Source organism: Mercenaria mercenaria, chromosome 9 (assembly GCF_021730395.1).
Source record: "Mercenaria mercenaria strain notata chromosome 9, MADL_Memer_1, whole genome shotgun sequence".
Classification (NCBI taxonomy): domain Eukaryota; kingdom Metazoa; phylum Mollusca; class Bivalvia; order Venerida; family Veneridae; genus Mercenaria; species Mercenaria mercenaria.
In genome coordinates this window covers 33,494,992-33,510,817 of record NC_069369.1, presented here as the reverse complement: position 1 = coordinate 33,510,817, position 15,826 = coordinate 33,494,992, and the positions used below count along the sequence as shown (strand labels likewise).

At 35.6% G+C, this 15,826-nt stretch overlaps 2 protein-coding genes across 2 annotated transcripts; one reads left to right on the top strand and one right to left on the bottom strand.

Moving 5' to 3' along the window:
- The first annotated feature begins 1,217 nt into the window (after window positions 1-1,217).
- LOC123546880 (proprotein convertase subtilisin/kexin type 5-like) lies at window positions 1,218-7,731 on the top strand. Its single transcript, XM_053551178.1, has 2 exons — window positions 1,218-3,170; window positions 5,377-7,731. The coding sequence occupies exons 1-2, from the start codon at window positions 3,111-3,113 to the stop codon at window positions 6,928-6,930; spliced, it is 1,614 nt and encodes a 537-aa protein (XP_053407153.1). The 5' UTR covers window positions 1,218-3,110; the 3' UTR covers window positions 6,931-7,731.
- A 5,249-nt stretch (window positions 7,732-12,980) lies between these two features.
- LOC123546097 (erythroblast NAD(P)(+)--arginine ADP-ribosyltransferase-like) lies at window positions 12,981-13,790 on the bottom strand. Its single transcript, XM_045332285.2, has one exon. It carries the CDS (start codon window positions 13,788-13,790, stop codon window positions 12,981-12,983), a length of 810 nt encoding a protein of 269 aa, XP_045188220.2.
- Window positions 13,791-15,826: the final 2,036 nt, after the last annotated feature.

The following is a 15,826-nucleotide window of genomic DNA, read 5'->3' as shown; positions in this document are numbered from 1 at the left end:
CCAAAACAAACAAACAAACAAACAAATCGTTGTGATTTCAAGTCTATTCCACAAGTGTCGCCTTTAAAACATGGATCATAATATACGAGAGCAGTGTTTCCGATCTTGCTGCTGACTTGCACATTTCTTACCGTATATTTTGCAGGCCTCGTCTTGTTGTTGGCCATGTGTGCTTCACCTCTTAATTATTGATTGCAGTTCAGTTGTCGACGTTTACCGTAATTAAATATGCTTTACTAGAATAATGCACCATTTTCAGCAGTATTTCATCTATAGTACATAGTACATACGAGGGTCAGATAGCCAAATTACAACCAATAGTTTAGGTTTAACTTAGTAATTACGTAAATTCATCTTTGTACTGTCTGCACACAAGCAGACAGCTAACAGAGGTTAAGAGAACTTAAGTTGCCATTTTCCTGCTTGTCTTTTATACTTTTACACCGGCCTTTAAGCGGCTTACCAGTATCATTTTTTATACACCTACACAAAAAATGACAACTAAATACTCTCAATTATAAGACAGAGACTGAAGGCAAATTATGATCTTAAATTTCATTTGGTATTATTATGTGTGCCGCCTAAAACATACATTAAATTCTATGTGATATTTTAGAGGCCGTACATTACTTAAATGTGAAGCACATATGACCAATACCATGATTTATAACAAACCGATAAATTTTCTGTCTGAAATACCAATACTGAAAGAAGTCTAAATTAATTTGGCATGTCATAAGATACTACCACAAACGAAATTAAATGCATTATGTATATTCTACTGCTAGGCGAACAAATACAAACATCATTTTATGGCAAATGGGTCCTTACATCTGCTTTCAACTTTTAATGCCATTGGTGTTATAATTTTCAATAATAAATACATACTTAGAAACTTCGTGCTGCAGGAAATTAAACTCAATATTTACATAAATCAATTTTTCCTCAGCCTGAAATCAATGCAAGTAATTATTAACACAGTGTTTTACGTTACAACACTTAATTTTACTGCATTAGTACGCAGAAGATTGGCATTGGTTGCTTCATACAAGATTAACTTAATTTATGGGACAAAATATGACCATGGCACAATCATAATTTCTTTTCTAAAGCTTAATAAAAACTAGGTGAAAAGGTCATGGTAAAGATAATTCAAGATAACTTCTGAAATATATTAAAGTTTTTCTTCGATTGACTGAGTGACCTAGTTTTGACCCCAGATGACCCATATTCGAACCTGAGATTGACTTCATCAAGACAATCTTTATGAGCAAATTTCACAAATATCCAGTGGAAAATGCAGCCCCTATTGCATGCACAATGATTTTCTTTGTTTTTGACCGGGTAACCTAGTTTTTGAACCTAGATACAATATATCAAACTTGACCTCGATTTCATCAAGACAATCTTTCTGATCAAATTTCATGAATATCTAGTGTAAAATGCAGCCCCTATCGCATACCCAAGGGTTTTCTTTGATTTGACTTAGTGTTCTAGTTTTTGATCCCGGCTGACCTATAATCGAACTTCACCTAGACTTCATCGTGGCAATTTTCCTGATTAAATTTCATGAATATCCAGTGAAAAAATGCAGCCACTATAGCACACACCAGGTTTTTCTTTGATTTGACCGAGTGACCTATTTTGTTTTTCACCAGATGACCTATAGACAAAATTTACCTAAATTTAATCAAGACAAACAACCTTATCAAATTCCACGAAATCCAGAGAAAAATACAGCCCCTATTGCATACACAAGGTTTTTTCTTTGATTTGACCAGGTGACCTAGATTTTATCAAGACAAATATTCTCATCAAATTTCATGAAGATCCAGTGAAATATGTAGTCTCTATTGCATACATATTTGATTTTACCGGATGACTTAGTTTTTGACCCCAGATAACCATATTGAAACTTGATCTAGATTTCATCAAGGCATACATTCTGATCAAATTTCATAAAGATCCAGGGTAAAATGCAGCCCCCTATTGCATACACAACGTTTTTCTTTGATTTGACCCAGTGACATAGTTTTTTACCCCAGATGACCAATATTCGAACTTGACATCGATTTTATCAAGCCAACCATTTCTGATCAAATTTCATGAGCATCAAGTAAAAATGCAGCCTCTATTCCATGCATAAGTTATGTGTGAACAGACGACAGACGACGGATATCTCACCTGAGATTGCTCAAGTGAGCTAAAAAAACAGCCCCTATTGCATACACAGGTTTTTCTTTGATTCGACCAGGTGACCTAGTTATTGACTCCAGATGACCTATATTCAAACTTGACCTAGATTTGATCAAATTTCATGAATTCCAGTAAATCATGCAGCCCCTACTGCATACACGAGGTTTTTCTTTGATTTGACCTAGTGACATAGTTTTTTTACCCCAGATAACCAATATTCGAACGTGACCTAGATTTTATCAAAGAATTCTGATCAAACTTCATGAAGATCAAGTAAAAATGCAGCCTCTATTGCATACACAAGATAAGTGCGGACTGACGGCGGACATCGAGCGATCACAATAACTGCTCAGGTAAGCTATAACAAACCACCGCTTCAAAAATCTCTTCACAGTAAATGGAAAATCTTTAACAACCACAAACGTTGAGACCGGAATGTTGTTGGCTGGAACATGATAAGTACAATGTATTTAAATATGTTGATAAATAGTAGAGAAAAAAAACAACAAATACCTTCTAGCACATGGGCGCAGTCATTAAGGTGAGCACCAAGTACTACGTGATCACCAACCCTGAAATCGCGCGCACTGTAAAAACTTCAGCCAAAATGATCTAAAGTACATATGTTTAAATTATAATATTTATCTATTCCAAACCAGTTTTAAATTGCACATGATTTGTATTGCCAATTTAATAAGTAACTTTGTACTGTGTTAAGAAGGATACATAATGTACATAACGACTTTAATAATACAAGTGTATCAAACTCATGATTTGAATATTTACTCTGTCAATACTGAGTGTGTTACCGCCTCAAAAGAAGAAGTCTAAGGGATACATCGAAGTTATACACTGACCGAGATCCAGTGTTGATTTTACAGTTAAATCACGTGACTTGTGCCTTTGTATCGGAAATGTTTTTAAAAACAATGTACATTTTCTGGATAATTATCAACATTCCAATTTTCATACAGGTACGAAATCTTAATTTTGTTATCCATCATTTTAGTTATTAACAGCTTTTGTCACCGTGTGTAATATGTGAGCAGATTAACCGGAAGCGTGAAACGAACAGATACGGTCACTTAAGGTATTCGATCCACAATCCACAAAGAGGCAACAATTCGATGCCTGGTGACCCCACTTTTTGTGGTTTTTTTTTAGCTCATCTGATTTTTTGAAAAAAAATGATGAGTTATTGTCATCACTTGAGCGGTTGTCGGCGTCGGCGTCGGCGTCGGCGTCTCTGCGTCGGCGTTGCCTGGTTAAGTTTTATGTTTAGGTCAGCTTTTCTCCTAAACTATCAAAGCTATTGCTTTGAAACTTGGAATACTTGTTCACCATCATAAGCTGACCCTGTATAGCAAGAAACATAACTCCATCTTGCTTTTTGCAAGATTTTTGGCCCCTTTTGTACTTAGAAAATATCAGATTTCTTGGTTAAGTTTTATGTTTAGGTCAACTTTTCTCCTAAACTATCAAAGCTATTGCTTTGAAACTTGGAATACTTGTTCACCATCATAAGCAAACCCTGTACATCAAGAAACATAACTCCATCTTGCTTTTTGCAAGATTTATTGCCCCTTTTGGACTTAGAAAATCAGTTTTCTTGGTTAAGTTTTATGTTTAGGTCAGCTTTTATCCTAAACTATCAAAGCTATTGCTTTAAAACTTGCAACACTTGTTCACCATCATAAGTTGACCCTGTACAGCAAGAAACATAACTCCGTCCTGCTTTTTGCAAGATTTATGGCCCCTTTTGGACTTAGAAAATATCAGATTTCTTGGTTAAGTTTTATGTTTAGGTCAACTTTTTCTCTTAAACTATCAAAGCTATTGCTTTGAAACTTGCAACACTTGTTCACCATCATAAGCTGACCCTGTACAGCAAGCAACATAACTCCATCCTGCTTTTTGCAATAATTATTGCCCCTTTTGGACTTAGAAAATCATTTTCTTGGTTGAGTATTATGTTTAAGTCAACTTTTCTCATAAACTATCAAAGCTATTGCTTTAAAACTTGCAACAGTTTTTCACCATCATAAGTGGACACTGTACATCAAGAAACATAATTCTATCCTGCTTTTTGCAAGAATGATGGCCCTTTTTAGACTTAGAAAATCATGGGTAGGACAATATTTCTATTGCACAAAAAAAATCAGATGAGCGTCAGCACCCGCAAGGCGGTGCTCTTGTTTTTTCTTGGTATCATTTGAAAGAGTTGTGTCTGCTGAACAAGAATTTAGTAAATAAGATGACCATAAATAATACACAAGAATCAGAACAGTCATGTTTTTGACTGCGAAATGATAAATGTAATAACTGCGTTGAAGTGTCAATAAAGACAATAAAGTAAAAAAAAAAAACATTATGATATATTTTGTCATGTAATTTATATTTTCTTTCAAGGTTGAAGATACACTTTCAAATGATACCAAAATTATATGACCTTACCAGGCATCAATATTTAATATATTTTAATAGCACTTTTATATAGAACTTGTTTATTTGTGCCCGGATATCTTAAAAATAATCATTGGGTATTTGTAAGCTTCGGTCTGTAAAGGAAGAATGTCATATACATATACATGGATATCTCAGAGGAACGTACACAATCTAAATAAAACATTTTAAAGGACCTACAAACTTTGAATAAACTTTTTTAAATGAAATATTGCCTCTAAGACCGAGTGGTTATGGTCGCCGACTTCGAATCACTACATAGATATTTCCTTCATAAAGACAATTTGACCTAAACTGTGTTGACAGGAGAGATTAAATTGCATATAATATGAGGTTGTTAGACACAGTGATCTTGGTATAGAATACTCGGCACGTCGCTTATCGGTCTTAGGTATTGTTCAGTTATTGATTTTCAGAAATTTGATAAACGTATCTAATTAATCAGTTGTCGTAATATATATATATGAATTTCGGAAAATCAATAACTATGTATATTAAAGACAACTGATGTATATGCTACCATGTATTTTATAACTGTAGTAATGTAAAATGACTGCCAAGATAACCCTACACTGGGACGTCACTTAGTCAAAATGAAAGGTTTTATATTACAGAAGGGATTTGAATTTCATTACATGTATTGCTTCATTTTCTTTTAAGGTCTAATTAACTAAATACACACTTATAAGTTTTAACTATGTTCCATTTATATTTTAGGGTTTAACAGAGAAGTGTATAGACGGAAACATATGCCCTAGCAGCAAACCATTTTGTACACCTGTAGGCTGTACATTTCAATGTCCGGAAAATTCATTCAGTAACGGAACTAAGTGCGTACAAAACTGCGGGTCACAATTCGTTTTTAATCATACCTGCATCGAAGTATGCCCTGATCAGTTTCGATATGTAGAGGAGGAAATTGCTTTACTGAATGACTTCGCGATAGTGAGACACTGTCGCCACGAGTGCCCCACTAATAAATTTGTTTATAATGGAACATGCGTACATTCTTGTCCAGAAAATGCAAATTTTGTAGAAGACGGAGAATGTACGTCATCGTGTTCGAGTCAAAAAACTGTTTACCGCAGCATCTCGAAAAATGGCATAACAGTTGGGAAAGAATGCCTTAAGAATTGTTACGAGTCACCGCTTCATCCATTCCAAGAAGGTGTGGAATGTGTTCCTAAATGTGGAAATAACTACTTTGTTTCTAACAGAGCATGTGTTTTGAAGTGTCCTATAGATTCCAGTCTTGTGTTTAATCTTTCGCTCTGTGTTAAGATACATATGTTTAATATAAACTGGCCTGAACAAAATTACTGCACACAAACTTGTCCACAGAATATGTATCTTAGTAACTCAACATGTGTTGATACATGCCCGACCGATGCCTTATACACTTTAAACAAAGAGTGTTTGAAAACGTGTCCGGACAGCTATCGCTATGAATGTACAAAAATGTATGAGCATTGCTACAATGACTCAAGTCCTAAATGTTTTTACATCAGTTGCTGCAATGAGTGTCCTGACGGCATGAAAGTTGATATAAAGAATTCAGTATGTGTTACCGATTGCCCACAAGATATGAAAGCATACGACAAGAAATGCGTGTCCGACTGTCTAGATGGATCTTTCTTTAATTCACCGGGTTCCTCTCAATGCACAAGAACATGTGAAAACTTTATACTCGGCGATACTTGCGTTGATGATTGTCCAAATTATGTCTTCAACAGAACGTGTGTAGATATTTGTCCTTTTGGATACAATATGACAAATGGGACATTATGTGTTGCCGACTGTCCGCCGCCATCTTGCTCACCTGTAAAAGGTCAGAATTGCTCCAATCACTGCTTCTTTGAACCTTATTCAAAAATGTGGGTCAACAGTTGTCCTGAAAATATGCCCTATATCTTCAATAATGTAACGCTTACCGTTTGTGTGGCACATTGTCCAAACGGATATATAATAGATGGCTTCAAATGCATTCTTGTTCATGAATGTGAGAGGGCAGTTTTATCAAAAGGTCAATGCCTAGATTCCTGTCCAGTTGGGTACCTGATATTCGATGTCAGTCAGGCTGATAAATACTCATCTGAAGATGAAAGTGATGATCCCTGCGTACCAGAATCAAATGTATACGCGTTTGTGGCTATGTTTGGTTTCTATTTGTTGTTTTACGGCATATTTCTCTTGTTTTATTTTTGCAGCGGATGTTTCTGTATGAACAGATATAATCGAACAAATAAGCAGGTAAGCATTGTTATTATGTGAACTAAATAGCTTAACCAAAGCTTTGATCCGACCCCGTTCCAGCAATAAAAATGCGACCACTCTATTAACGGCGTTACTTGCGGCCATTCTAATAACGGCGATTCTGTTTCGAGTTAAAACTAATTATAAGACCATTACAAAATCGGTGAGAGAGGATGGAAGCGTTAGGTTTTCAGCCGAGGATAACTGTTTTGGCGGTGACGAGACTCTCTGCCCCGTCACCCCTAAAACAATTGCTCGAGAGCCGGATATTCCCATCTGTATCTACAACCAATGGTAGCCTGATTATTTTTCTTGCATACCGTTTTTACGTAATTATAGAATAAGCAAAGCAAAACGAAATACTTCTTTTGTATAGTAGCGTATTTAAACAAAGCACGGGAAATTAATGTCAAAAGTTCTAGTTTAGTTTTACCGTTTGTAACGTAACTTTATGTTTTTACCGTAAAAAAAAACAAAACTTATTTTGGGTGGATCTTTTTGGTTGTACTGTCTTTTATTGTAAAGTTTAATAGGCGTCGAATACTTAACATGTGATTTTTTATATCTATACTGTAAAAGGTACATCTAAATATAAGTTAATTGTCATTTCTTGCCAATTGGGACTTCTGGCACATCCGTGATCATCCGATTATCGCTACTAGTAGCGCGCTTTTTGGATTTACCAAAGGCCTAAGATGTTTTACATCTGAATAAACACAAAGGAATAACATTCAAGCCTTAGTTATTACAATGTTTTGTTTGATCAGAAATGTGTAGGAACAGTTAATGTGATCGAAGTGAGCTAATTTGACGGCTGTATAATATTCTCCAATAAAAGCCAAATTATGATCTACATGTATATATAGTTTCTTTCAAACTGGGTATTGATAAGGAGTCTGTAGACTATGGAAACATTCATTACAAGTTTTCTTTTGATCATTCACTGAAAGCCTTTATGTATGTGATATTGATGACATCTATGGTGGTAGATCTATGCAAATTCGATCATTTAAAACGCCACAATCTAGACCAGCGTCCTTACCAGGGCATGGATATTAAGGAAGTGAACTCATAATGAAAAATATAGAAAAATTATGTATTTTTCGTATGCGATTTCGACATTCTGTTTTTTACAAAATTCACGGAAAACCACGTTTAGTTTAATCATATTTTATTTGCTCTTTACATATTTACAATAACAGAACATATACACAGCATAAAGATACGGTGTTCCGTTTGGACAATCGTGACTTTTTATGGAATCCTAAACCGCGATGTACGGTGGCACGATGGTGAAACAACGATGGTACGATGGTGAAAACGCGATGGCACAATGATGAAATCGCGATGATGCGATGGTACGATGGTAAAATGTCGATGTAATATCGCGTTTTCATCATCGTACCATCGCGTATTCACCATCGTATCATCATACCATCGCATTTTCATCATCGTACCATCGCATTATCACCATCGTACCATCGCGTTTTCACCATCGTACCATCGCGTTTTCACCGTCGTGTCATCGCGTTTTCACCGTCGTACCATCGCATTATAACCATCGTTCCATCGCATTTTCACCATCGCATTATAACAATCGTTCCATCGCATTTACACCATCGTACCATCGCCTTCCGGTGGTCACGCGCAGTGGTACAGTTTATGTGTCAGTAAAATACAGGCTTGATACAATCTTATTTTCACATTGCACTATGTACCTTCTACATCCTAACAAGAATAAGCTGAGTAATATCATATGACTATTTCACCCAGATTTTTATTTACTTTCATGCATACATAAAATACAAAGGACGTGGCCTTGAAGATTTTACAGTTTTAATGAACTAAACACTGAACATTTTGTAAAACATTTTGCAAAACAGCAGAATCTGAATGGTAAATTTCTTCTCACAAAATACTTTGAGATACATCCATCTATTGTTGACAAAAATACAAGTGCATGGAACTACGCATTTTTAACCGGAAGGCGATGGTACGATGGTGAAAACGCGATGGTACGATGGTGAAACCGCGATGGTACCATGGTGATAACGCGATGGCACGATGGTGAAAACGCGATGGTACGATGGTGATAACGCGACGGCACATTGGTGATAACGCGATGGCACGATGGTGAAAACGCGATGGTACGATGTTGAAAACGAGACGACACGATGGTACGATGATGAAAACGCGATGGCACGATGGTACGATGGTGAAAACGCGATGGTACGATGACGAAAACGCGATATTACATCGACATTTCACCTTCGTACCATCGCACCATCGCGATTTCGTCATCGTGCCATCACGTTTTCACCATTGTACCATCGTTGTTTCATCATCGTGCCATCGCGCCATCGCATTTTCGTCATCGTACCATCGTGCATCGCGGTTTAGTATTAAATAAAAAGTCACGATTGTCCAAACGGAACACCATAACACGTACACAGTCCATTTTCAAAGAATGAAAATGTCGTGTCAACCTAAATATATTTGTGCGTTGTTCGTTAAAAGATGGACATTGAAAAAAGTAATGCTCAGCATCTTCGCATACGGCTCCACAGTGACATGTTGAATTTTCACGAAGATGATTTAGGAAAGGGTCATTGTTTAAGTTACTGCAATTGTTTAAGAAATAATTTATAACAAAAGAGTGTTTTAACACTACATATGTATTTACGTATGATGGGTGGTTATACGTCGGGCGTAATAATTTATAAGTTATTTGTACGACGTATTACCGCCCGAGTGTTTAAATAGTGTTAAAACACGATTTTGATATACATTATTTCGATTCTAATATGCCCTTAAGATATTAGACTGACCCCTAATAGTAATGTTTAAAACATGGCGTTTGCTTGGTATATTCTTGAAGTTGACAGTGTTTCGCGCTCTGTTGCAATTTTTAAACAACTTTTACCTTGCCGTTTTTTTTATTAATTTTGTATAATTCATGATATTTCCCCAAGTAGAGACAAATTTCAAAGTGATGGCCACTATCCAAAATGTTTGCAGAAAATTCATTATACCATAATTAATTTTGATAAAAGAAATATCAAACTATTGGTAAACAATTATAAAACACAAAATAAAACTTGTCAATATCATTTTTTCTAGGGTAACTGAAGTAAACGGATTTAATGAGACAGAACTCTTAACTCCAACTTTGAAAAATTAAGGTCGAATCCTGCGGGTCTGTTTTGAATTTTGCTCACTTCATTCAAAAATAACTTTGGGGCAGAAGTAAAACCTATCTACATTTCTTCCATAATATGTAGTCTAAAGAGTGTAGGCAAAAAAGAGAACTTTTACCGGATGTAACTCTGTATTTTTAAAGATGTCTAACTCTACCCATTCTGTTTCAGGGGTAAATTCACTTTGAATAGTAGAAAAACGCTTATCAAATAAAAATTTTCCACTTTTGTACAATAAATCAATAATAAGTCTTGAAAAAAGTAAAAACTTACACGAAAAAAGTGAAAATAAGAGAAAAAATTGGTCCCAGTGGGGCTTGAACCTACGCCCTCCTGAAAATTGCAGTCAAAGAAGGTTTATGGTAGGAATTAAATACTCTTCAAAAAGGAGGTACTCTATTACGGGTCTTATACCTTAAGGTAGTTATGCACGTTTGGATCGAAATTTTTTCTACAATGTAGAATTTGATTAAACTATGAGTTTTCAAAACTTCAGAATATACTTAGAAAATTCAGCAACTAAAAAAGATAGGGTCGTGTGCTTGATTTTTGCTAGGCTGATTTGAAAAATTTGGACCTCACGCAATATTTCATAATGGGAGTCTATGGGAAAATCATAACTTCCATAACATTTTCGCGAATAGAAATTTTTCTACAATGTAGATTTTGATGAAACTTCTCACGGTTGTAAATAAACATATGGCCTATAATTTGGTGAAATAAAATGTATAGGTCCATGTGCTTATATTTGAGATATTTGACCAAGATAAAAGTGAACCGGACATTTCACGCTAATTTTAAGACATTTTTAAAAAAAATTTACCGTGTCATATGTTATAATACCATATTTTGACGTTAGAAATAAGCAACAGTGCCATTGTAATAAATATACTCACAGGTTTCGACTAAATCATAAAATTATTTTCATTTCCGTACGCCGAATCCAGGCTTTATCCTACGTTTTCCGGATAAATGACGTTACGCCATCACTTCCGGTTTATCAAACGTGCAGAACAACCTTAATCTAAAACAGTAGATAAAATATAGTAGCGCTCTTTCTTGGTCCCAACAAAAACATTGACGTCACCGCACGTTAACGTGACGTCATTCTAGCATAAGTGTGTTTTAACAGAGACATTCATATTAGAATTCTTATTCTTGCATGATATACTGAATAACGTCTTTCACCAACAAAATAATAAGCAGGAACCGGCGGTGGTTGAATTTTCTTTAATCTACTTTTGAAAATACTTAGTGATGGCGAATTCCGAATTTCAAGCTCAAGATTGTTCCATAAGGAAATTGAAGATGGGATAAATGAATTCGAGTATATCTGGGTTCTCCTAGCAATGATAATATAATCTTCACTATTACGTAGATTGTACGTACGGTACTTTTTCTGTAACAATATTTGGAAAAAATCTATTTAAGTAATCTGGTAATAGACCATTGTGTCCTTTAAAAATGGTAATTAGTTTTTGAATATTTCTCCTATCAGAAAGTGACACCTATCCTATTTCAACAAGAAGTTTATTGAAGGAAACTTATTTGGTTAAACCTGTAACTAATCTTGCAGCTTCATACTGAAGTCTTTCTAGTGAAAGTTTTTCATATTCAGTGCAGCCATCCCATACGACAGCTGCATATTCTAAAATAGGTCTCATGTAAGACAAATAGATTTGGTTTAATGAAACTCTTTTTAACCTATATATAAGCGCCCTCATTGAACCAAGTACCTTAGAAGCTGATGCAGAAATATTATCTATGTGTTCGTGCCATTTGCAATCCTGACTTAAAGTTAACCCAATGTGTTTATGATGTTGGACATAATCCAATTTTATGTCATTAAAATATAATTCTGGTTTTCTAAAGGACCCTAAGGAAAAGAACACAACTTCAGTTTTTTTGGGGATTGGACTGACCTAACCACTGTTTTGCCCACGTGCGCGTTGAACTACATTTACCGGATTACCAAGCGAGAATGCGCAATCACACAGAAACTGTCGAGTGCCATTACGAGTCCACAGCCTGAACCTATATGATAGCTGGAGCCGAGAATTAAATGCTTACTTGAACTGGCAAAGTATATGAATCGGCAACAACAGTATAAAAACAAGATACTGCTTCCGCTATGTTAATTTCTCTTGTGAAACTTTGGCTCTCATTATTTTCGGTAATATTCGATACTATTAGTTTCAAGAGGATAAATTCTACAAGTATAACGTTCAAAAACAACAACAACATATTTGTTTAAGTTAATTTTTGCTTTTGTATGAATGCATATATATACTTTGTGTAACAGTGTAACAAATTTATATACAAATTGTCTGTGTTTTTTTACGGACTGATCAAGGCCATGATAATGAGGACACGGATGTAATTGAAGGCTCGGATGAAGTCCACTTTGTATTACGCGAAGTGATTCAACGCTAAAGTTCTACATGTCCATTCGCAAGGTGTTGCCATTTCAATACTTTTCGTGAGTTTGTTGATGAAACTTCGCTGACTGATTTTACATAAGTTATTTCAGTTGAAAATAAATTAGTGCTTTACTATATCGGAGTATTAAAACATCGAATTACGGAATGTTTGGTCAAAAATAACACAGCGACAGCAAAAGCTGTGCGACAATGGATACGGTATTCGACACAGATACTTAACACAAATCCTTAGTGTTATATTGTGTTTTACTATAAATCTGTCATACATACACATTTGACTATTGTTCTTCATCTTTTTAACAAATCAGAGTATTTTTATAAGCGATTCCCATCAATATCATAAGCGTGGTAAAACATACGTTTCGAATCCTTAAATTGTTTAGACTGTTACTAGGTCACAGTACAGTGCAGACACTTCTAATATAAAGTTTTATATCAAGAACAACACATTAACGAATATCGGAAATAATAATACGTGTAAAAGACTCAGTGAAACCTTCTGTCCGTTACTAGTTTCATTTCCGCTCTTTCCGGTTGATTTTAGTTTTGCGTAGAACCGGAATCCTTCCTCCAGTGGAACCACTTGGAACGTTTCACAACTTGGTATCAAGATCTCTTTCTCAGCAGGGAATGAAGAGATCGACGATATTGGCGCTCCTCTAAGAGTAATGATATGGAAACAAAACTCTCCAAATGATTGCGCCCTGAAATAATCCGTTGTCGTAGAAGCAAACTGCTGAAAACTGAAGTAGTTTCCAATGGCGAGGGCTTGAGCTTGCGGAGCTTTTTCACACCGAAAGGTACTTTGAGGTAGCTTAACCGCAAGCTTACGTACAGCAGAACTTAGAAAGAAGTGCATTCCTTTATAAGGGTATGCGTCGCTTTTAATCCCTCTTGTTCTAGTGAGAAAGTTAAACATGTAGTATACATTGGGTAGCGTGTACGTGACGACAGACAGGACTTCATTCTGTGACAATGACTGGTGCGATCTTTTATAGGATTTAGCCATTTCCCATCCAAATTTCAGCAAACCGTTTGTTTTCAGCTCTTCAGCAAGAATTGTTTCATACTTTGCATATTCGTCCGCGCTGAAAGAATATTCCTCGCAACTAGATTTACAAACGCAATAGTCAGTTTCATTTGATATAAACCTTTCCTCTCGGAATTCATCACTCTTCACAACTAAACACGACATCCCATATATCACCATAAACACTGCTAGTGTATACTTTATATCCATTCTGCTTTGTTTCAGTTACTGGTATTCTCTCCAGCAGCGAGTGCAAAACTAAATTTTGTAAAGATACCAAAATGTGACTATATCTTTGACCATCAAGGTTATAATTCACACGTATTTTTGTGTAAAATTACACTCAAGTTAATAAATTCTCAAGTTAATATAATGTTGCCCTGTAAAATTTAAATAAGCTAGTACCATGGGTAAATAAAAAGCAGTGGGGTGTGAAACTGTAAATGAGGCTTAACTGGGACAGTTTTATACTAAATATTATGTTTCGGGTTTAACTTCAAATATCGCTTTGCTGAAATACTTATATGCGAGAGAAAATGTCAACATATGCAGTGTTTTGCATTAATATTTAAATTCAATCATTTGTGTACGCTTATTTAGGTGTTTTTTGGTCAGATATGCGTTAAAAGTTCATTTCCAATGTGCAAATTTCAGTAATGTAACGCCGTGATCAACTTTATAATGTTATAGGACTCTATACCTGTAAGAAATAACTGACAACTTCCCCACATGGGTCAAAACTGATGGTAAATTACTTCAGACGTCTTGAATGGCTTTTTATCACACGTTTGACGTCGCGGTTTGTCTTATTTATAACAGTTAAAGGAAGTTTTGTTTGTTTTGGGTTTAACGCCGTTTTTCAACAGTATTTCAGTCATGTAACGGCGGGCAGTTAACCTAACCAGTGTTCCTGGATTCTGTACCAGTACAAACCTGTTCTCCGCAAGTAACTGCCAACTTCCCCACATGAATCAGAGGTGGAGGACTAATGATTTCAGACACAATGTCGTTTATCAAATAGTCACGGAGAACATACGCCCCGCCCGAGGATCGAACTCACGACCCCGCGATTCGTAGACCGACGCTCTACCTACTGAGCTAAGCGGGCGGGCAGTTAAAGGAAGTAGAATTTTGAATGTTTCGGCAGGAAAAACTAACATGTGATAAAATGAATGTTACATATGTGACTTTCCACACCGAATTTATCAAACTCATTGAATAAAATTGATAAAATGCTCGGCAGAGTCTCGCATTTTATCATTGTATTCAACTCGTTGAATAAATAAATTATGAAAAGACACTCATGTAATATCACCTATGTATGCGTTTGAGATCAAAGTTTGCGGGGCTTCAGGTTTACTATATGTCTTTTGCTTTTAAGATTGTCACCTTGCTAAGGGATCATATTCGCCACCGCTCGATTGATTTCTGCTAAGTTAGTCGCCAAGTGTTTATCATAACTGTAATTTTCTAGAATCTTTCTACTGTTTAAAATATTAATTGACTGCTACTAAATTCAGTTATTTTGAGGTATCATCACCTTTTTTATATACACAGCTGATTAAAACATTTATTTGCACAAGTGTATTATTTTCTTGAAAGTGTTGCTATTTTGTCTATATATTATACCACAGTTTTTTTCCAGATTTTTTAGTAATCACTCATTTTAATTACCTTCCTGGGCAGCCGCTTTACCCCGATGTATCAAACTCGGAAATCTAATTAGAAGTTGGTCACTTTCCCTGCTTTGTTGGATAAAGATCAATAGTCTATATGATCATGATGCAGGCTATCGAATCGACAAACTATCAACAAAATCGAATTAGCGAGTTTTCACTATACAACCATGTCATGTTTTCCATGCAGCTATGAACAGGACCGTTATCAGTTCTCATGGCTTTATCCGATATATAAATATAGGTTACGCTGTCAATACCTTAAGGGCTAGAACAGAGCTATCGTGGTTAACATATTGAATAAGCTTCAATTTTAGCTCACAATCTTTTAACTTGAATAAAATGATCAAAGGGACAAACTCAGAATCTCTTCTAGCAACAGTTTGTCTAATTATCTCCCAACCTATATTCTGTCCCACCTAATTTTGGACCACAACTTTGGGCCGATATGAAGAAATGAAACGGGATCAAAGAACATAAAACATGTTTTTGTGAATAAAAAAAAGTCACCCTCGAGAATTTCAAGGATTTTTGCAACAATCATCTGGTTTTCCCGTGCAAGTAAATTTC